The sequence below is a fragment of the Typopeltis vanoorti genome, chromosome 20 (genome assembly GCF_054136105.1).
Source record: "Typopeltis vanoorti isolate ZY-2024b chromosome 20, IOZ_Tvanoo_1.0, whole genome shotgun sequence".
Classification (NCBI taxonomy): Eukaryota; Metazoa; Arthropoda; class Arachnida; order Uropygi; family Thelyphonidae; genus Typopeltis; species Typopeltis vanoorti.
Genome location: NC_143568.1, coordinates 101,246,315 through 101,270,699, shown reverse-complemented (window position 1 = coordinate 101,270,699; position 24,385 = coordinate 101,246,315). Strand labels below are relative to the sequence as shown.

General features: G+C 37.1%; 1 protein-coding gene across 1 annotated transcript in view; it reads left to right on the top strand.

Moving 5' to 3' along the window:
* The window catches only part of LOC150095720 (uncharacterized), a 245,880-nt gene that overhangs the window by 183,246 nt on the left and 38,249 nt on the right, over window positions 1–24,385 (top strand). Inside the window, exons 10-12 of the mRNA XM_090409701.1 lie at window positions 8,864–8,962; window positions 13,156–13,269; window positions 14,814–15,014. Of these exons, the coding sequence (XP_090265827.1) occupies window positions 8,864–8,962; window positions 13,156–13,269; window positions 14,814–15,014 (414 nt within the window). The remainder of the gene's footprint in view (window positions 1–8,863; window positions 8,963–13,155; window positions 13,270–14,813; window positions 15,015–24,385) is intronic.

The window sequence follows — 24,385 nt, the reverse complement described above, 5'->3', positions numbered from 1 at the left end:
TATATTTATTGAAAAAAACCAGTGTATAAGTGGACCCATGTTGTTCAAGGGTCAACTGTATGGGGTAAATGTAAGAAGATTAAAAAAAATTACTCTTCAATTTTAAGAACTGAATTATAATGCGATCAAGAGGAATCAGTTCGAATTGGAAAGGGCTTTAAAATGAATAAGCAGAAAGCATGGAACGAGCATGGAGAGATTACATTGAGTGGGTGGTATCAGTGGAACTAGCTGTAGATCCAGAAATGAGCTGTTGTGTTTGTATACAAATGCTAGAAGTATAAGAAACAAGGCAGATGAAATGGGTTGCATTAATTGCGTCTGTTCACCCAAAGATTGTCGGAATAAGTGAGACGTGGTTGGAAGAGGACAACAACCTGACAGGAATAGAGATGAAAGGGTATGATGTGTTTCGTGAGGATAGAAGGGGTAAAAAGAGAGGGGGAGTGTTATTGATGGTAGAGAAAGTTATGTCAATACAAAGTAGAGATGCAAGAGGGAATAGTGCCAGTGGTTTTGAGGCAGTATGGGGTGAGATAGAGATGAATGGAATCAAATACTTGGTTGGATGTTGTTATAGACCAGGTAATGTGGATGGTGGTGATAATGAACTGTGTAATCAAATTATCCAAAGAAATAAGAAAAGGGTGATCATTATGGGTGATTTTAATTATGGCAATATAGAGTGGAATGATGAGATAGCAACTGGAAGTAAAGATGTTGAAAGTTTATTTTTCACTTGGTTAGACTATAATAAATTTTAATCCTTTAATCCAAGTGTGAGCACTTGGATAAAGGATTAAACTAAATTTATTAAGTTTGTGCCTGAAAATATCTTCAGGACTGGGGTAAGGTAGTACAACACTGGGCAACTCGTAGCAAAGGTGGACCAAGCTAACATCAGTACTATCTCAGTATCTCCCATAATGCAAAACACATCTCCTTGCAGATATGTATAATGTTATGCATTAAGGGAAGGGCCACTACCCAGACTAGTTTTGACCTTTATTGAGGTCTCTTCAGTGGGAGCCAGGCTCAGAAGTGGAGATACTGGGCAGAAGCAATTGCGAGGTCATCTTTACCTATAAGAGTTTCCAAAAGGTGTGTGACCTTTTTATTAAATTACTCTGGATTAGAGAAAGATGTTGAAAGTTTATTTCTCACTTGGTTAGACTATAATAAATTTAGTTTAATCCTTTATCCAAGTGTGAGCAAACAAAGTTTGTGCCTGAAAATATCTTTAGGACTGGGGTAAGGTAGTACAACACCAGGAAACTCGTAGCAAATGTGGACCAAATGTGTACTAACATCACTCCTCCTTGTGGATATGTATAATGTTATGCATTAAGGGAAGGGCCACTACCCAGACTAGTTTCAACCTTTATTGAGGTCTCTTCAGTGGAAGCCAGGCCTTTTGGCAATTCCTATAGGTAAAGATGACCTTGCCATTACTTCTTCCTGGTATCTCCACTTCTGGGCCTGGCTCCCACTGAAGAGGCTTCAATAAAGGTCGAAACTAGTCTGGGTAGTGGCCCTTCCCTTAATGCATAAGATTATACATATCTGCAAGGAGATGTGTTTTGCATTATGGGATATACTTAGATAGGAGTGATGTTAGCTTGGGCCACCTTTGCTATGAGTTGCCCAGTGTTGTACTACTTTACCCCAGTCCTGAAGATATTTTCAGGTGCAAACTTTGTTTGTTCACACTTGGATAAAGGATTAAACTAAATTTATTATGGAAGTAAAGAAAATGAGTTTCTTGGGTTTTTGGGGGATAACTATTGGGTTGGCAAAAATAAGTTCGCTCGGTTTATGTGTTAGTACAAGTTCACGCCATTTTGCCTGTTGCTATTGTTGCGCTACCACACAACGCTGTTGCGCAGTTGAAAGGTAACATTTCGCATAACCTTTCAGTGAATTTTTGTTCGGTCTAGAAGGTTTTTTGCTAGTAGATAATACAGCAAAGTTTATTTTTTTGTCACAGTTCTTTTTTTAATGATGTCATTGAAGAAATTTCTTCCTTTGCTTTTACAAAGCATGTCAAGGGTTTGAATGAATGGATTCCTTTGAAATACTTTTCTGCTGAAGATACTGACATTTGACATCTAAATACTTTTCTAGATGTAGTAGCAAAGCATATGATAGATTACAGTACTTAAGCTAGCCAGCTGTCTTTGTGCCCTTCTGATGCAGGATAGAAGTAATCAATTAGGAGACTGATATACATGCTAAGTGGTCATTACTTGTGCACTTCTCCTGTGTGAGATAGAGGCTGCCAATTATCAAACTGACTTCTTACTGCTCAAGTCAGCTATGGCCATGTGAGATAAGACTGTCCATCAGTTCTTTGTTGATGATTTGCAAGTTGGAATATGGCTTTGCATTTAGTTTCTGTTAATAGTTAAGTTATTTTTATTCCTGTGCAGGACAACACAGAATTTAGTTCATTATAAATATTTAAGGTATGTTAATCTAAATTATCATTATCAATCTAAATTAGCCCAGCCACTGGGAAGGGCAAGTTAGCTCATCTCAGTGCCAGTCCCAAGCCCGGATAAATGGGGAGGGTTGGTGTCAGGAAGGGCATCCGGCCATAAAACAACATGCCAAAACCAGGGATGAAATGTCGAATAACAGAGGAAGGACAATGGCTAGGGCGTCCCCCGTAAGCGACGCACAGTTCTGTCACCTGAGGACTGTGAGAAGTGGGCTTGGGTTACCGAACCAAGGATGGGTTCGGCTAAAGAAGCGAGTCCAACAGAAAGAGAGAGAGTGTGTAAAGTAAGAATCGGGTTGCTGAATGTGGGTACAATGAATGAGAAGAGTAGAGAGATAGTAGACATGATGAGAAAAAGGAAGCTGAAGATCTTGTGCGTGCAGGAGACAAGGTGGAAGGGCAATAAAACAAAGCAGCTGGCAGAAGGATATAAACTGTTTTACACACAGGGTGAATGAGAATGGAAGAAACGGAGTTGGAATTATCATTGACATCGATGCTGAAGGGTGGAGTCTGCGAGGTGTGCCAGAAGAACGATTGGATTATGAGTGTTAAACTTGAGATTGGAGGAAGCGTGGCTGTGATAGTGTGTGGATACACTCCACAAGCAGATTGTGATGAGGAGGAAAAAGAGGCATTCTGGAGAGAACTGGACCAGGTAATAATGGGAATCCATGATGGTGAGAGAGTGATCATCAGAGCAGACCTGAATGGGCATGTAGGAAGGCGACGAAGTGGTGAAGAAAGGGTGCACGGGGGGTTGGAGTAGTGGTGAAAGAAATGAAGAAGGTAAAAGAATCGTAGAGCATGCTGTGGCCTTTGACCTGGCTATAGCTAGCACCTGGTTTAAGAAGAGAGTTGGACACCTGATAACTTATAAGAGCGGGGATAGGATGAGTCAGATTGACTATATTATGTGCAGAAGAAAACATCTGAACAAGGTGAAAAAACTATAAAGTGATTAACGGAGAAAGTGTAGCAGCACAGCACAGGTTGGTTGTGGTAGACAGTGATATAAAAGGGGAAAAGAAGAATAGACGGAAGTGGCGGAAATATAGGAAAATAAAGTGGTGGAATTTGAAAGAGGAAGGTCCAAGGAAAGAGTTTAAAGAAAAGGTATTGGAAGGAATTAAGTTACCAGAGGATGTGGAAGAATGGTGGTATGTAAATAGTCGGAATATTAGAAAAATTGAAGAAGAGGTGCTCGGTATAACATCAGGAAAGGGGCCGCCCAAGGATAAGGAGGCATGGTGGTGGAATGAGGAGGTGCAGTTAGAGATCAGGGAAAAGAAAGCGGCAAAGAAAAAATGGGACATGACTGGAACCAGAGCCGACAAGGAGGCATATAGATTAGCGAAGAAAAGCGCAAAGAGAGCTGTGGCAAGGGCGAAGGCAAGGGCAATTGAAGAAGTTTAGGAAGTACTGGAGAGAAACGGTGGTGAAGCTAAGTTGTCGAGAATAACGAAAGCTAGAGATAAGGCCTCGAAAGACATCACATCAGTTAAGCAGATAAAGGACGCCACAGGAGTAGTACTACAAGAGGAGGACAAAATCAGAGGAAGATGGGAAGAATATTTTCGTAATCTACTAAATGAGGAGAATCCAAGAGAGAGGTGTGAGAATGGAGAGGCAAACGAAGGATCGGTTCTGGACATAAGCAGAGAGGAAGTGTATTGGGCACTGAGAAAAATGAAGAATGGTAAGGCTGTGGGGGAGGACCAGATAGATACCTGGAGAAGCTTGGGCAGCAAGGGCATAGACATGTTATGGGATCTGATGAGGAAAATAGCCCAACAGGAAAAGATACCAGAGGAATGGAGGAAAAGCATTCTCGTCCCAGTCTACAAGGGAAAAGGAGATGTTCAAGATTGTGGCAACTATAGAGGGATCAAGCTGATGTCACACACGTTGAAGATATGGGAAAGAGTAATTGAAGGAAGGATACGGCGGGAAACAAAAATTGGTGAGGAACAGTTTGGATTTATGCCAGGAAGAGGGACAATGGATGCAATATTTGCGCTAAGGCAATTGATGGAGAAATATAGGGAGATGCAGGCGGAGCTACATATGGTGTTTATAGACCTGGAAAAGGCATACGACAGAGTGGCCAGACAGGAGGTATGGAGGTGTATGAGGAAGAAGGAGTTGTCGGAAAAGTACGTGAGGTTGGTGAAGGAGATGTATGAGGGAGCAAAAACTCAGGTCTAGTGTCGGTATGACAGAGGGGTTCCCCATTGTCATAGGGCTCCATCAGGGATCACTCTGAGCCCCTACCTCTTTGATCTGGTTATGGATGTACAAGTGGAGGACATCAAGAAGGAGGCTCCAGGGAGCATGATGTTTGCCGATGATATTGTTCTCTGCGAATCATCCCGAGAGAAGCTCGAAAAGGCCCTGGACGAGTGGAGAAAGGTATTGGAGGAGAGAGGCATGAAAATTAACCGGGTAAAGACCGAATATATGTCAACAGGGAGTGATGAGGATATGATCATACGACTCCAGAGTGAAAGGTTAACTTCAGGGAAGAAATTCAAGTACCTTGGGTTGGTCGTCGAGAGGGATGGTGACCTGGATGAAGAAATACAGCACTGAATAACATGCGGCTGGATGAACTGGAGGAAGATGAGCGGGGGGACCTGTGCGACGAGAGTGAGCTGTAAGATGAAAGGAAAGCTGTATATGATGGTGGTGAGGCTGCCGATGCTCCATGGCACGGAGATGTGGCCTTTAACAAAGGCACAGGAGAGGAAGATGGAGGTGCGCAGAGATGTGGATATTGAGATGGATGAGTGGTGTGACAAAGAAGGACAGGATAAGGAATGACTGCATCAGAGGGACGTTCAAGGTGGGACCAATCAGTAAGAAGGTACAAGAAAGCAGGCTGAGGTGGTTCGGTCATGTAGAGAGAAGGAGTGAGGAGTATATTGGTAAATGAGTGGAGCGTGTGGAGGGAAGGAGGAAAAGAGGCAGGCCCAAACTCAGATGGAGGGATAAGGTGGCAGAGGATCTTAGGGAGAAAGGATGGAGTCGGGAAGATTCCCTGGACTGGAGAATCTGGAAGAAGAAAATTAAAGATGTGAACGCCGACCCCATTTAACATGGGATAAGGCATAGCGAAAGAAGAAGAAGAATCTAAATTATCATGACATTTCAAAACTTAATGTTGATTCTTCTGGATATTCATTTTTATAATTTTATACTCATCAGTTTTCCTTATAATTATTTGAATTCGTTTTTTTTTTTGTGGGTGTGTGGTATGTTCTTTGTAATTTTTTTTTTTATAATATCAGTCCTGCACATGAAAGGCTAAATACTATAGCACATCAGTTTAGCATAGTGGTTCTTAACCTTTTCGAAGTCACGGAACACTTTTGATTATAAGAAAAATTTGGGGAACACCAAAAGCATTAAGGTCATAAAACTAATAATAAAAATATGCATGGACTTGCCTTTTATAAAAATTGAACTTATTTTAATGTGACACTTGAGCCTTGTTGGCTTTTGCAGATTTCAGCCATATCAGGTCTAATATGTGATATAGCTACTCCCATCTCTTTGTCTATATTAGTAAGTCTTTCTTGCTTTTTAGTTTTTATATTGGTTAATATTGAGAAACCGAGTTCACACAAATATTGTCGAAAACCGTAAAAAAATTTTCAGTGCTACTGTGAAAGAGCTGGGTATTCAGCTTGGACAAAAATCCAAAATTCCTCAAGAGTTATTTCAGAGAATTTCATTTTTAGAGTATGATTCATTGACAAGGTAACTAATTTTTCTTCTTGTAGAGAAAATTCACAACTCGATGTTTTCTGTGCCAAATGGATTTCGTATCCAGTCATAATTGTGTGTATTTAAGGAAGGAATGTAACTTGAAATCTTTTCTTCCAATATTGTTAAATGTTCTGTTATAATGGAAATAATTCCCTCAACATTTTTATTATGGAGTGAAGGAAACATATCTAGTGGTTTTTTTTTTTTTTTTCCTGATATGCGGTTTTTCCAAAGAGATACTGTTTTCTGAAAAGCTGACAATTTGTCAGTGGATGTCAAAATACTTTAATTTTTCCTTGGTTACTTTTATTAATGATATTTAAGTAATTAAAAATATTGGCTAAATATGCCATTTTAGCATACCAAATATCATTTTGAAGACATTTTACAAAAGTATCTGTATCTTCATTTTGAAAAAGGACAATAATTTATTCTTAAGTTCTAAAATTTGGAATACATTTTATCCCTGGATAACTGTCTTATTTCAGTGTGCAAAAGCAAAGATTCGTACTTGGCTTCTATAGATATGCAAAGTTTTTTAAAAAGGCGTGCTTTTAAAGGTCTTGACTTGATGATATTTACCATATTTATAACTTGGTCTAGTACAGGTTTTAATATTGCCATAACGTTTTTGAAACTATGGATTCTCTGTGCAAAAAACAGTGTGTAGTTATAATATTTGGGTTTATTTTCTTTGCAAGGATAACAAATCCTTTAATAGAGCCTGACATTGATGGAGCACTGTCCGTACAAATTCCTGCACACAGCTCCCATGAAATTTTAAAATTTTCTAAATATGACATAATAGTGTCAAAAATATTTTGTCGTGTTGTACATTCGGTAGGTTTTCTGCAGCATAGAAATTGATTCACTATTTTGTTTTCATTAATAAAACAAATGAATCCTAGCTAATGTCAGTGGACTCGTCAATTTGTAAAGCAAAATGTTGTTTGGAAAGTTTACTGGTAACTGTTTTCTCAATATTGTATGATATATCTTTAATTTTACTTTTTTGTATCGTCGAATGAGGCATTTTCATAATTTCTTTTTTGCTTCGTCGCCAAACATAATGTTCACTATTTCACAACATGCTGATAAAATAAGAGACTCTGCTATAGTATGTGGTTTTAATTTTACAGCAGTTAATTCAGCTACCTTATATCATGCAAGTTGTTTCTTATCGGAAATTTTAATAGTCTTTTCAAAATATTTTACTTGTTTAACTTTCATGTCCAACAATCTATTGAAATAATCTTTAGTGTTTGAAGCAAGATTGGCGTGCTTCGTAGTAAAGTGGCATTTCAAATTAGTAGGAACAATTGCGCTATTGGATAGTTTTTCTCCGCATACAAGACACTGGGGAATAGGACATCCTTCCTCACTGGTCCATGTAAAACCGCAACTTAAATATTCATCCGAATATTGTCTATTAATTTTTCTTATTTTACTACGTATAATGCTGTCTTTTGTATGAGATGTATTTGCAGCAACGTCATTACTACTACTTCCAGTTGTACTTGCCCCATCATTAATATTTGCCTCAGAATCACGTTTTCATTTATTAATAAATATATCCATTGTGTGCTGCTATGATATTAGACAACCCACAAACCAAACACTCGTTAAAAATGGGCTGTGTGCTATTACGATGTTACAAAACACACAAACCAAATGCATATTAAAAATGGGCTGTGCGCTATTACGATGTTACACAACACACAAACCAAACACACATCACTGAATGACTGTAAAAGAGATGCCCCCTCCTGCAAACATATAACCTATAAATGATATTCTATTGTATCCAGCATTATTTAAGATGAATTTATTTTTATGAAACTATGAAAGTTTCCCAAAAATAAGTTGACTAGAGAGCTTACAGGAATACACCTGCCAGCATTTTTGAAACAGCTGTCAGGCCAGTGAAACCTTAAAAAAAATGGACCAAATTAGAAAGCGGAATATATGGATGCTTGGGCAGCGTGCATGTTTTCTAAAGTGGTCCATGCTAGGGTGACTCGTAAATACTGGCAGGTGTATTCCTGTAAGCTCACTGGTCAACTTATTTTTATGAAACTTTCATAGTTTCTACATTTGGCTTTGAAATAATGCTGGATCTAATATCCACTTGATTTTTATAATTTTTGCATCACCGAACTGAAGCCTTTTGGCTCTTTATTTTAGTAAAAAAAAAAAAGATATTCTATTGGTTTAGAAGTCAACGTGCATAGCAATCTTCATTTGTTATTATCAGAGTAGCCAATTACATTCAGAACTGCATCATGTGACATCTTTCGCTGGTGGAACACTTGTAACCAGTTTGTGGAACACAAGTGTTCCATGGAACACCAGTTAAGTACTGCTGGTTTAGCAAAATAAAATTATGTTATATAGAAGAGAGAATAAGCAAAATATCTTGGAGGTTTATAAGCATTAGTACTGAAGTTTGCAATGAATAGTCAGGGAGTAAAAATGGGATATTTACCTGTGAAACAGAAATATGTATGTATTTCTATGTATCTGTATATGCATTTATAGTATTTAATGCAATATGAGAAATTTTATGCTATTCAATTATGTCTATTTCTCTAGGGCAATACTGTAATTCATTATGCTGTATCCTATGGAAACTTCGATGTTGTTAGCATCTTATTAGATTCCAAAGTCTGTGATGTGAGCAAGCAAAATAAGGTATGCTTTTATGTGTTATTTTTATTATTGTCCAAAGACTCGTTTCAGATATCCAAACTATCCACACTGTCACACCTCTCCTGGAACCCATTAGCAGACAGAGCACTAGCAACTGACTCTGGCAACCTATTCCATTCATTCAGAACTCTACAAGAGAAAAATCTAGTCCTCATGTCCCTACTAAACACACTTTTACTAAACTTCCAGAGATGACCTCTTTTCTGCCCCCCCCCCCCTCTAACCAGGTGCTGAAACATTTCTCCTGCATCACTCCTATAAATTAAGTAACTTAAATGTTTCCATCATATCCAAAGCTCTCTTTTTTCACTTCTCAACCAATTTCTGCAGTCCACATGCTCTTAATCTATCCTCATAGGGAATGTTCTACAGACTACTCACCACCTTGGTCACTCGTTTCTGAATCCTCTCCACCACTTCCTCATCCCCAAGAGAATATGAAGACCAGACATGAGCACAGTAATCCAGTTGATGTGAATGTATCAACTTCCTTATCTCTACTTGTTTATGTTCTTCATAGCTACTTTAGCAACATGTCCTCTAAACTTCAACTCTCTTCTATCACCATCCCTAAATCCTTAGCTTCATCTATTTATTTCCTGGAGTACAATTTCATCAGTGTGGCACCTAGTTTATAATCTGTTTATCCCAAAATGCATAACTTTACATTTCTCATACTTGACAGCCTATTTAAATCATCCCAAGCTCTCCATGTCACATCGATTCATTTCAGGTTATTTCCTATATAATTTATGTACAAATTAAACAATAGTGGTCCTAGCATAGCTTTTGCTTGGGTTCTGCTCGTGCATATGTCACTTTTTTTTTTGATATCCGTACAGCAGATTATCCACATAACCAGTGTCATATCCATCCCCATTTGTTTTAATTTCCATAAGGCCTAAAAGGTACAATGCTATTCTAAAAATGGTCAGCACTCTTTTTTTTTTTTCTTTAAGTGAGTTTGTTATTATGGTATTTACTACAATGAAAATCGTGTATTATTATTATTAGGTATCTCCATGGAGTCAGTAGAATCATCGCGGGAGACCCAAACTATCACAAAAGTATCTATCATATCTCTTCTTGAATTCATATATAGACGAATAACTCACAACTGAAACAGACAATGCATTCCACTCGTTCACCACCCTCCAGGCAAAAAACCTTGTTCTCATACCCTTGTTAACCACACATTTCTTTAATTTCCAGGGATGACCTCTTGTTCTTCCATCACTATCACACAGCTGAAACATTTCCCCTGCATCAATCTTATAAAAACCTTTTAGTAATTTAAATGTTTCTATCATATCCCCCCCCCACTTCTTTGCCTATTAGCCAACCTCTGCAATCCACTAGCTCTCAATCTATCAATGTAGGGAGCATTTTTTTACATCACTCACCAACTTAGTCACTCTCCTCTGAATCCTCTCCACAATTTCCTCTCATCTCCAAGGAATCCAGGTGACCAGACCTTCCACAATCCAAATGTGGAAGTATCAACGCTTTATAAAGGGAATAATAACTTCTTTATCTCTGGATGTTAGTGTGTTCCTCAATAACCAAGTAATCCTATGTGCAATCTTGGACACCTTAATAATGTGTCTCCTGAACTTCATCTTCCTATCCACGAACACCCTCTAAGTCTCTAGTCTCATCAATCTCTTGGAGTACCATTCCATCGATGTAGTACAACAGCTGGTAATCTTTTAATGCCAAAATGCATAACTTTACACTTTTCCACATTCAACTGACATCCATTACCTTTTGCCCATTTCGCCAGCTTATTTAAATCATCCTGCAAACAACTGAATATCTCCCTTTAAGCCATTTCCTGTATCATTTATGTACAAATTAAACAACAATGGCCCAAGCACAGAGCCCTGAGGCACACCACTGTCTCATCCTGGATTCTGCTCCTCCATACACCACCTTCTGGTATCTCTCCCTGAGCCATTCTTCTATCCATATCACCAGTTTAGTATACTTTCCCATCCACTCCAATCTGCACAACAGTATTCCATGGGAGTATACCATCAAATGCCTTAGCAAAATCCAGAAGTTAGCCATTTCCTTTGTCTAACTCAGATGTCATTCTATTATAAAAAATTGCTAAGGCATGATTGACCTTTAACAAAGCCATTGTTGGCCCCTATAGAGTATCATATTCTGATCCACCCATTCTTGAATTTTGTCTTTAACCAACTTTTCCAATACTTTCACAACCACTCCCGAGATGGTGATTGGTCTGTAATTAACTACCGCAGTCTTAGAGCTGCCTTTATGCAGAGGAACTACTTTGCCTTCCTTCCGCTCCCTAGGGACCATACCAGAGTTCAAACTTAAGTTAAATAACCAAGTAAGAGGCATTGACAATTCCTTTGCACACTCATGCAACACCCGAGCTGATATTCCATCTAAACCTACAGCAGTGTTTGCATTTAAATTTTGCAATATACTAAGTACATCTGATTTCTTAACTTCAATTCTCCCATTAGTTGTTGCTACAGGTACAGAGAGAGATATCTGAATTTGTCACCTCAATACCATCAGCACCCACTAAAGTTTTCTTTCCAAAGTCATTCTTCCTTTTGCTTGCCACATAGTGGAATAACTCTTTGGGATTACCCTTGATCTCCTTGGCTAAGGTCTTCTCATAATCTGATTTAGCTTTTCTTACTATGCTGGTAACCATCCTATCTTGAGCCTTGTACTGCTCATGGATGTCCTGATCGCCTTTGTCCTTGTAAATTCTCCATAACATTTTCGTTTTTTGCAGATCAAATTTGATACTACTACTACTCATCCATCTAATGCCTACCTTGTTTGTCTTCCTAACCATGGGGACACAATCTGATATTGCCTTCCTCAGATACCTGCTGATTTCATCCCATGCACTGCTAACATCTTTCCCCTGCAATATGTTCTGCCATGGGACAGCTGCTAGCTCACTCCGAAGCTTGTTATAATTGCCTAACCTGTAGTTTCATACATACCCCTTCTTAAGAGAGAAATCCAGAAACTTTGCAACCTCCCAAGACAATACCACACGATCGCTCTTCCCAATTGGAGGTAACGAGGACACCTTACTTATGCAATATATCCTCTGAACCAATGACCAGGTCCAACACACACACACCACGTGTCCCTTCAGTTATGTGCTGTTTCAAGTAATTATCTCTTATGAATTCCATTTCATTTTTGCCACATGATATTTCCTCCTTCCAATTGATATCACCATAATTAAAATCCCCCATGATAATCACTAACCCTGCACTAATTTGCTGATGCATGAATTCAATATCACCCCCTGTACCCCCTGGCCTATAGCAGCAACCAACTGTATATTTGGTTGAATTGATCAATATTTCACACCAGACCACCTCAATTGAACTATCATTCACATGTCTATCATCTTGATATACTGCTTTCTTTGGCTGCAACTCATCAGCTATCATCAACAGTACTCCTCCCCCCAGTTCTATCTTCTCTATTCTCCCTGAAAATACTGTACCCATTACATTCAATTCCAGTGACCACATCTTCCTGACAGCCAAGTTTCACTAATGCCTACGACTTTTGGTGAGATTGCACTGACTAATGCCAAAAATTCTTCCCTCTTATTTTGAATGCTTCTTGCATTAGTATACAAAAATTGCAGATTCCTTTTAGTTCTTGTACCAGTTCTTCTGCGACGGTCACGATGTCTGCTTCCATTCCTAATCGCTCCAGCCTATCCCGACACTTCTCACATACGTCGATGTTTTCATTCTTCTTATTTAGCCAAACAGTCCACAGATCCTTCACATTCTTCGGCGCATACATGTAGCAGTTTCCGCAATGCATCCATTGTGAAAAATTCAACGCAGAGCAAGATTTTCGTATAGAAGCCTTCCTAGGAGCCGTTGACCTATGTCTCTTGTTGGATGCCATCTTTAGACGCTGAAGTAGTGAAACAAACAGCAGCGAAAACACAATATATACCACAGAGTTTCAAACAATAACATCGCTGAAGGACACTCGTATCCAATTGAAGCACAACTGCAGCACAAATTGAGACAAAAAGCCATAAAAAACCCTATACTTTACTTTTAAAAAAAAATGTGTATAATATTTCAGAACTATGTTAATGCTAATTATTTATCATGCAGAGTAATTACTTTTATTCTCATTAGGCAGGATATACTTGTATCATGTTGGTATCACTGGCTGATATATCTGATGACATACATCTGCAAGTTGTCAAGCGGCTTTTTCACTTGGGAGACGTGAACATAAAGGCTACACAGGTAATATTTTCTCAGGATATTTTTTATACTAGTAAGGTAAATTAAATTTTAATTATTTAAACTGCATCCTAAACTTTGAGTTTTGTGTATGGAATAACTGTTCTAAAACTTTTTCTTAAATGCAGAACAGTCACTGCAAATGTTTTTTATTTTATAGCATTTTTTTCTCTTACAGATTATAAATCAGTTAAAACATTAAGCAGAAATTTGTTAATATTTTGTGAAGTGCTAATAAAGTTTTTTTTTTTCAAAAAAATAAAAAATACTTCAGAGCCCTTATAGGCTCTTAAGGACCAAACCAACCTGACCAAATAGGCTTTCGTAACTGCAATTTCGGGATAAGGTGGATAAGTCATAGGCCTAATGTATATTCACGTATGTGAATTGCAATGTTTGCCTGGTTGTGGGATAAAAAAAAAAAAAAAAAAACCTACCACTTCTGTATGTGACTGGCTAACTCACCTTCATGTGATAAATCCTGGAGTTCTTTGCATCTGGATGGAATTTGAATCCAGTCTTTCCATCTAAAGTGCTTTGGCAAATGTAGGCTTCCACCTGAGATATATCTGTTGATCAAATTAACAACTTTCCCCTAATCTTTGCACATAAACCCATAAAGTTCATTAACTGATTACAAGTTCATAGAGCTTGTAGTCAGTTAATGAGAATTGCAGAACTAGTTGTTATGAATATTCACTCTTTAAATGTTTAACATTCACTGCCATAGTTAACAATGATATTTGCTTTAGAAAGACAGGTTCAAATCTCCTACAGGATGAAAGGTTATTTATAAATTTTTTTTTTTTTTAATTGAAGGTGAATTAGCTCATACAGAGGTAGCAAGAATCCTTCCCACAAGACAAACAGTCGAAATAGTATTAACCACTCATTACCCTAATTAAGTGTTTAAGAAGCCAAGTTACATCTTGGTTTTACAAAAATCTTGATAGAGTATTTAGCTGACAAATGGTATTAATTGGAAATTGTCTTATGTTCCATTTTTAATTGCAATGACTAATAAAAGTTAGGAAACTTTTATTAGTCATTTTGTGAAGTGCTAATAAAGTTTTTTTTTTTCAAAAAAATAAAAAATACTTAATTTTTTATGTAATTGCAGTATACACTAGAGATTAATCAAAACCTACTAGTTTTGCAAACACCTATAATCTGGCAGCTTCATCAGGGCTTTTTATGGAAGAAATGAAGAAAAAATTCGATGTTATAAAACTAAATAAATCATTAGAAGAGCACAATTCATCACAAATTAAATATGACTAAGGTGATGCACACATGTTACTATAGTCATATTGAATCATGCTCTTCTAATGATTTTTCAATTTTAACATCATTTCTTAAAGAAGCCACCAGATTATAGGTGTTTGTGAAAACAGTCATTTATGATTAATCTCTAGTGTATTATTGCAACAACTAATAAAAGTTCCCTAATAGTTTTGTCGTATATTCCAGATATAATAGTTTTGGAATTTTTCTCTTGTGATTATTTTTTGTATATGACTAAATTGTATTATTCTCTTAACTTTCAGAATGGACAAACAGCTCTAATGTTAGCAGTCAGTCATGGCAGACTAGATACAGTCAAACTATTACTTGAAGCTGGAGCAGGCATTAACATACAGGATAATGATGGTTCTACAGCACTCATGTGTGCATCAGAACATGGGCACATAGATATTGTTCGCTATTTGTTAGCCCATCCAGACCTTGATCCTACTCTTACAGATAATGTAAGTTTTATTCTGTTGCAAAATGTAAAATCAAGATCTTAGAAGTAAACTGAAGGGCACCTGTCTACTGAATAGCTACTGAACTTTTTGTTACACCTTCCTTGAAAATAGAGTTAATCAGACGTATTTTATGTTGGATTTAAATGAGCAAACTGCTCATTTAAATAGCAACCCCTCCCCCCTCTCACACATGTATAAATCAAATAGTCACAGAAACCCAATATTTAAAATGCCATTTCAGAGGTAATTTGCTATAGTAGTTTTTGCTATTGTTTCTTTGGTTCATTTGAGTTTACAGTACTGAGGGAGGGAGAAATATATTGTGGTTTCTTTTTTTAATTAGCCATAGTATAAGTATAAGAAACTAGTTTTATTCTATTTTTTTATTGTTGCATAAATTAAATTGCTTTACATTCATTATGGTTTTTCAGTGTTTCGAAATATGGGGGTTTGTTCTACTATCCAGTTAATTTTTGTTAGGGCACATCACTACAGTATAAATAGTGTTTAATAGATACAAACAGTATTTATGAATATCCAAATTTTATAAATATTGAACTTTACCCTTCTTTAGTAGATCATCTTATTAAAAAAGGTTAAAGATTGTTGTGGATACTTGTTTAAAATTTGGACAGTTTTATATTATTGTGTATTTTGCTAATTTTGTTTACCAGACTAATCCGATTAAAAAAAAACATAGTAATCTGTGTTTTGTGTATATGACATACACCCCATCATAAGTATAATACAGGGCACTTTGAAAGAAAAATTTAAAAATATATAATGCTTATGTTAATCTCAAACCAAGATTTCGATTCCCTCCCCAGTGGTAGCCAAAATTTTTACTATATTTACTATATATCAACTCCACATGAGTAGTCACAAAACCCATAATACTATTTTTTATTTGTGTGTGTGTGTATGTGTGTGGATAAGTAGCTTTTGTTATAGATATGATGAACAGCTGGAGGCTGTAGTTCTTTGGGAGAATGGTGAGGAAGGTTGTTCTGCATGACAGAGGTACATGGAATGAAAGAGGAGGATGACAAAAAAGTTGTTGCAGTAAATCTGAAGCTGAATTGTGTATGAATAATATTGACCAGCAGCTGCTGGTGACCAGTTCTTCATCCTTTTCAAACCAAGTAACTAAATCTAAATCCGTATGTAACTTGATTGAAGCATTATATAAAATACAACCATAACACTCTTACTTTTACTGTACTATCCTCTCAATTTTAGCAACCTGTCTCTTACATTTCAGAGCACACCACTAGTTACTTTCCTCTTCTGGGATATCACTCCCCCCATTCACAACTTGCTAATACCTAGACAGATAATATCCAATACAGTGCACTAATCTACTATCCAACCCCATCTGTATCAATTCAGTTACCAGTTTGTTATGTGGCAATTTGTCAAATTTTGTAAAATTTAAATATACCACTGTCTGTGCATCTCCTTGTCCAGTGCATTTGCTACCTTGTTATAATAAGCAAGCAGACTGATAGGTATACTTCCTATCAGGCTACTGTCCATCAGGAAGAATGCTGATGTTGACCCAATTCTGAATTGGTCTTCCTTATCTCACACACACACAGCTTGGCCTATAATTCAAAGTTTTAGTCTTATCACCCCTTATGAAGAAGAATAATTTTGCTCTGTTTTCATTCCTTTGGAACTTGGCCCTATGTAAGACTCATTTTTTAAACAGTACATCAAGACAGCTGTTAATTCTCTAGAACATTTCCTCATATGGACTTGATATATCATCAAGTCCATATCAAACAGCTTTACAACATAAATAACACTAAGAGGAAAAAATACTTTTATTGAACTTACTAATATTTCACTGGTTTTCTATCCAATATCTTCAGAGCACAAAAACTGTGATAAGCAGCATGCAACACTGAACTAAATAATTATGGGAAAAAACATTTCAAATTGTAATGGAAACAGAACTAATCTCCTTGCGTGGTGCCCTCTGTGGGCCAGATAACTATGAAGTTAATTTGGAGAAGTCAGGCTGTTAGGTCTGAAAATTGCTGTCTCCCAGATACTTGACAAATTAATGCAGCCATACTTGTTGAGGTCAGAAGAGTGTATCAGAGCTGATTCTAAAAAGGGAAATGAATGTTTTTTTACTCTCTTGGTGTTGTTTATACTGTGAAATGCTATTACGAATAATCAATGACACCTTTCCTTATATAAGTGCTAGAGCATTATTATATCAAGTTTACTGAATTCTCCACATACCCCCCCCCCTGCTCACTCACCATCCATCCTTCCTTCCTTCTGCTGTCAAGCTCAGCATATTATTATAATTGCAAGAATAAAATTGCTTTATAAATTACTCATTAATGCCTCAACTATATCCTCTAAAGTGTCATCACTGTACCGTTTTAAATAATCAATATCATCCTTCCATAATCATTCTTTTTTTCCTACTGGCCCCATATCAAAAGAACTCCCTGCAATTTTTATTTGGCCTCTAGCTAACTGCTGCCCTTACCAAGCATGTCACTTTCCTTACTTGTTCAGTGTTCTCATACAACTGATAATTACCATTTAACTTGTGCTGACTCCATAATGTGTTCTTCCAGACTATTCCTGAGTCAGTCATGAGTGCTATGTTGGTGAGTGACTTCAAGGAGGAGCATGAGAGGTATCAGCTATTGTGTGAATGATGGCTGGTGAAATGTTCAGTAGGCTCCTGTGATAAGTCTTCAGACTCCTTGTAGATGCTTATGTAATATTATTTTCCAGGCCTACATGGAGTTAGAAGACTCATAAGAGATCAAACACTCACAGACCACAATATGTATCATACTTTGCATTCCATTCATTCACCACTTGCCATTCAAATAATAATAAAAAATATCTTAGACAGTTTAAGCTGAATTATCAGCATTGGCACATTAATAAAGAATATTCAGCTCAATCACCGCTAGTTTGAATTGCTGCCAAATATCCTGCAGAGATGCCACTTCAGTATTGTTAGTGGTTTTCCTACAACTTTTTTTTTTTCCCAAATAATTTGGATTACACACATATTAATTGCTACCCTTTGCCATCACTGGCAGTTAAGCGCATTTCTGCCAATGTCCCTACAGAAGGTTACAAGAATATGACAGAACTACTGCAATCTTGTATCATTCCTGATCCTGACCAGTATATTATTTTCCTGTACATTAAGTGGGCATAACACACAAGTGACATCATTTTCTGAGTTGCCGCGGAATACATAAATATCATGCATATCAAATACTTCCAAAACAAGTAGATAATGCCAGGATAGCATGAAAAAAAAAGATTCAAAAGAAGAAGAGCAAGGTGGATTAATGCAGTTTACAGTACCTCAGAAGAATGAAATGCAAGATTTGACAATATGTGAGAGCTGAAAAAATTAATTAATTTGGAAGAAACCCATTGAGGAGAAGGAAGCTGGTAATAACGTACATGTAATGCACTGTACATCTGGTACAGTGGGTGCTTTCTTAATGTGATACCACTAATGTGACACGCTTATTACTACGATTTTGTTTTTGGAATGCATTATTACAAAATCATGGTGAAATATTAACTGGCCATGGCTGTGTGTTGAGTGGATAAGAATATGATACTCTGTGGCGGGCAGCATGGTTTTGTGAAATGACTGAACTACGATACTATTGGACTTTGCAAAAGCAAAACAGAATACCGCATAAGAAACTATTGTAAACTATAGAACAAATGGAGATGGATAAAAAGTTGGTAGTGTTATATGGTTTGTTATCTTTCGTTATTGATATAATATATTGTCTATTTACTTGTATCTTTCTTTCACTCTTCCTTTTATATTTATTAATTTTTTTCTTACTTTCTTCACTGATATAATATACTAATATACTTACTTAAGAATGCCTTACTCAATTCTACCTAGGAATGCTTCCTTTTCAGACACTGGCAAATTTATTTTTTATTGCTGCGCCAGCCAGAGTCCTATAATATGAGCTTATTCAAAATTCAGGGAATATTCCTAGGTTAATTTATCTAACACACTAAATAGATATTGGTACTAATTGCAATCGTGGCCAACAATCTATTACTCATACACTTTCATTAAATTCCCTCCCGCTATGGTTCTAAATTTTTGCAAGTGATAATTTGAATTCTCGAAATCAGGCATGAGTCAGGCATATACAACAGAACATGTTTATTGGAGCAAATTACACTTTACAACTATAATTGGAATAGGATACTAAGCTTTTCAAAATCTCCTGGTAAGTTAGTTACTCAATGCTAATTTAACAAAACACTCACAGATCAAATTGCTAATCACACACAAGCTATAAAACATTAAAACTAGCTAACTATGTTATTCTAAATCAAACTCTTAATGCATGCTACATTTTAAGACATTTCACAACCTGTTACTATTCTGGTATAAATCATCTATAAAATTACAAATTCACATATAATCACAGTCATATGCAGCTAAATTTACACTCCTGACATTCCTTTGTTCAGCAGAATTACTCTATCTCAAAATACAAATCCTTATTATAGTCCACTTAATATGATCTAACATTAAATTCTGCCTCATTCAAACATATACTAAAGGTCTTTACATTACCCAATCTTTTTCCGAAGGTCTGTTAACGGCCACGTGCTGTTCGGTTGCTTCTGCAATAGGCTTACGACTACGCCATCTGTTTTACATTCTTCCGGACTCAAACTTCTCACTGTCTCGATACAATGTTGTCTCTGCTCCTACTTGAGTGGGACATCCGGCGACTGGCACAATTTCTGCGTAATCCAATGATTCGCATGCTGCTCGGCATTATGGGACCCTCTCGCTCATCCCTACACCATCCGCTAGTCAGGAATCCTCGAGGTGAAGTCAGGAACAACCAGAAAAAAGCCTCGCATTATCGCGTGCATTGCCTTATATTTCGTCCCTTCTTTTCCACACGACCCTTAGTTTTCATGCCCTCAAGATGATCCTCAAAGTCCTAGCTGCCGTTAGGTGCTGTATTCTAGGGAATCCCGCTTGCGTCATCTTCCTCGTACTTTGTAGCTTGCGGCATTACGGCCGATACGTGCGTATGTAACTCGACCTTTGCACTCATACTCTTGACTTATTAAGTTTAGGACAGCTTAATGGGACAAGATTATACTACTATTTCCTTATTACAAATTCATTAATCCGATAATCCTTCAGTTTAGTTTTCAACTACAAGATTTTTCTAGTGCGATTTACATGTTATCACACAACTTCCTATACAACGTAAATTCAGAACTGTGTGCTGTCAACCAGGTATCTGAGTTAGCCAAATTCTTATGTTAGATTCTGAATGAATAATTTTTTTTAAAATTCGTCCATTCAGGATCTAACAGTAGCATGGATATGGGAATGGCTGAAAGATTGGTTGATTTGGATTTACAGCCAAAGCAACCCAAGCTATGAGGCCAGTGTATTGTTTGTTGCATATGTATTGATGACTAGTTTGCCTGTTTTGCGGGATGAAAAACACCGCCCCCTCTGTATGTGACTAAGCTAGCTCATCTTAAGTTGAAAAGCCCTACTAAAGGCTCTTCGCTTTCTAGATGAGATTTGGACCTAGGTCTTTCCAACCAGAATATGGTGGAGTGGAATCTAGGAAAATGAAGATAACTAGTGGAGTGCCTCAGGGCTCTGTACTAGGGGCCACTATTCTTTAATTTGTACATTAATGACGCAGGAAAAGATTTAAAGGAGGATATTCAGTAATAATGTTTGTAATAATGCAAAGCTGGGGAGGGAAATAGGTGATAAAGGTGATGTAGATTTCTTGAGGAATGATTTAAATAAATTAGTATTGTGGGCAAAAGATAATGGTTGTCAATTTAATGTTGCGAAATGTAAAGTTATACACCTTTGGACAAAAGATTACTTTCCTCATCAGTTATCTGGATTGCAGATAATTGATGAGGCTAGGTAGTGTTAGACACTGAATGGAGAACTTCTTTACAAGTTATTCATTCAGGAATCTAACATGAAAGTTTAACAAAAAAAATAAAAAAATGCATAATACCTGCTTACCAGCGAAAGGTGAGAAACACCTAAGTTGTTGTATGTGAAAGTGTATATCAGTATGTGTAATGTACTGGAAATATTTATTATCAGACGGAAAGCTAAGATCGGGAATTATGTCAGATTAGCATTATATGTAAAGGAAATACTAGCTTATTTTATGTCTTATTAAGCTATCAAAATATCGTAAGTCGCCAGACAGGCAATGACTAACAGATCAAAGGTCATGTCTCGGTCGCACGTGCCTGCCATAATGCTGAAGGCTGCAGCTTAAGGGGAAGCTGACGTAAGCACACGTTCCACGAAAACAACACCTAGGGGGAAAGCAAAGGATCAACCTAAGGGTGACATAAGTTAAGGATCATGCGGAAAAATAATACAGAGAAAGAGGGCGCTGCAAAGGAATATATAAGGCAATACGTGCCAAGTTGCAGGGCTTTGCCTTTTTTGTCTTTCTGGGATATATCGAGGACTCTCGACGAGTGATCGGAGATAGGAAGAGCCGGGGTGCTATGTCGTCAGACAGTGGGCCGTGTTCCTGATAGCGCTGAGAAGTATTCCGTGGAGAGCTGTACGAGAATCAATAGCTCATGCAGAATCGTACCAGCTGCTGGATGACCCGCCCGAGGGAGTGGAGAAAACCCGTAGTTCCAGCCATAACCAGATTGTATCCGGTAGTAGTGAGAGGGACAACTTAGTTATGAGGCCTGACCCAGAGATAGCAAAGATGAAGGATGACCCGAGCAACACATGGTCGTTAATAGACCTTCGGAAGGACTTGGTAATGTAGAGATCTTTTGTTTTATGTCTTGGAATTGTTAGAAGATAGAATTTGTGTCTTGATAAAGCAAATGAGGACATTTTAGAGAACTCTGATAGGATAAAGTAATTAATACAGCCAATTCTGTTAGACAAAGAATTGTATAGGATGAATCTCTAATTTGTATATGATTTGAAATAGTGAGAGTTGTGAATTATCTGTTTTGAAGTAACGTGAATGAAAGAATTTAATTTGAATGTGACATTGTTTTGTTTTCCATTGGTATTATACGATTTAGCATGTCAGCTTGTGTAAGAGAGTTGATTAGTATTGAACTGTTTGTCTAGCTCAGCATAAGATATTCACTTAGCTAGGAATTTAGCAGTCTTAATAATTTGATGCATAATTTAATGTACTTGTCTTTTAGTATCAATAAACATGTTTTGTTACTTAAACCTGAGTCTTGTCTGATTTCGAGGTGTCAAGCTACCACTTGTGAAAATAGAACCAATAGTGGAAAGGAGTTTAGATAAATATATGTTTGAGATTTGATCTTAGATCACGACTGTACCAAGGTACCAAGATCTACATATTCGAGTGTGAATTCTGCATTAAGGTATATGCCTGTAGACCTAGGAATATTTCCTGAACTTGAATTATATTCTTGTTATAGGAAACTGACTGGTGCAGTTAAAATATAAATTTGCCAGTTTCTAAAAAGGAAATATCCCTGGGAGCCACACAAGGTTATATAAAGGATAAAATATAAATAACGGCAGACAAAGAATTGAAGTTTGGAAGACATGACAAAAGTTGATAAAACAGCTCAAAGGATTATTGAATATTGCAAACACACTAATAAGTTAGGAAGATTATAATCCCTCTTTATAAAGTTATGGTTTTGCTGAATCATGACTACTGTGCACAGATTGGGTCACTTCGGTTTCTGGGGAACCAGGAGGTGGTGGAGAGGATTCATGACCAAGCTGGTGAAAGGTCTGCAGAATGCTTCCAATGAGGACAGGTTGAAGGTGTGTGGGTTGCAAAGTTTAGTTGATAGACAGTAAAGAGGGGGACATGATAGAAATTTTATTATTAAAAGGGTTTTATAAGATTGACACAAAGTAAATTTTTTGATACACTATAAGAGTGTGGTGAGTAAAGGTGTTTGGACTAGATATTTTGCTTGGAGAGTGGTGAGTGAGTAGATAGACTGCTAGAATTAGTTGGGAGTGCCCCAACACTCAGAGATTAAGGAGAAGTATGATAGGTATTGTGAATATACAGGTTAGTGAGTCTACCACAATGAGTCTTCTGACTCCATGGTGATATCCATCCATATAATAACATGCTTGACTGTGATTTATTTAGACTTTATTTCAACTGAAAGGATTGTCATTTCATACCATCTACCAGCAACAAGTATGCACTTGGAAGAAAAGCAATGAACCCAAAAGGATTCAATCCATATAATAAATATTAAACAGAAATATGCATCCAACATACTTTTATCATGCCCACCAAATTTTATAAAATTTGGTGGGAAATATAAAAGCTTTTAGTTTATTTGTGTATTATATAGAGATTAATTTTTTTTCTTTCCCATTAGTCAAAGAAAGAACAAATCTTCAGTTCATCTGGTGTCATGCACAATATAACAAGATATTGTGCAGGTAGCATCAAAGTGAGAAAAAAAAAAAGTGCAATAAAACATTCTATGGTTCATGACATTCTCAACCAAGAGGTTGAACTCAGAATGCAAGTAGACATGTGTTATTGTCAACTGTGAAAGACACTATTGAACAGAGATAGTTGTAAGAAGTTTTCTTCATTTAGTTATAAAGAAAATTATATAGGGGTGCTTAAGGGTCAAAGCTGTATAACTGAGAGGAGACCTCCACATAGCCTTTAAAGGAATGCAGAGAACCGACCAGAGCTTCTGACCTAATGTCCAATCCTCACCTTCTCGTGGTGCACCCTGTTGGGTATCTACTTGGATACTGAACGAACGGGATTTAGCCGACCAAATTGTATTCTTATTGGCTTAAACCAAAATACAAAATGATGGTATAACATGACAAAATTTCATGCTGGCTGGGGCATCACCCAGTTAAACAAGGCCCACGTTGTTTTCGCTGACTTTTCGCTGTTTCAGCGAAAAGTCAGCAACTGGAACAAATCTGAAAACGCACCCAAACTCAATATTACCAGAGTTAAAGATCGGTACTATCAACATAAGAAGCCTGAATGGCAAAGAAATGGAGCTAGCTGAGAAATTAGATAAGTACCAGATCGACATAATAGGGGTGACTGAAACAAAAAAGACAAAAACTGGTGAGATCTTTCTAAGCAATAAATACAAAATGTTATATTCAGGCAATGACAATCAAGGAAAAGAAGGCGTAGCCATAGTATTCAACACAAAATATGAGGTTAATCTTCTTGAATGGCAGGCAGTCGCAAGTAGAGTGACGTGGGCAAATATGAGAATGGGGAACTGGACAATGAGACTTATTTGTGCCTATGGTCCCACAGAAGGTTCTACTAAGGTAGAAGTGA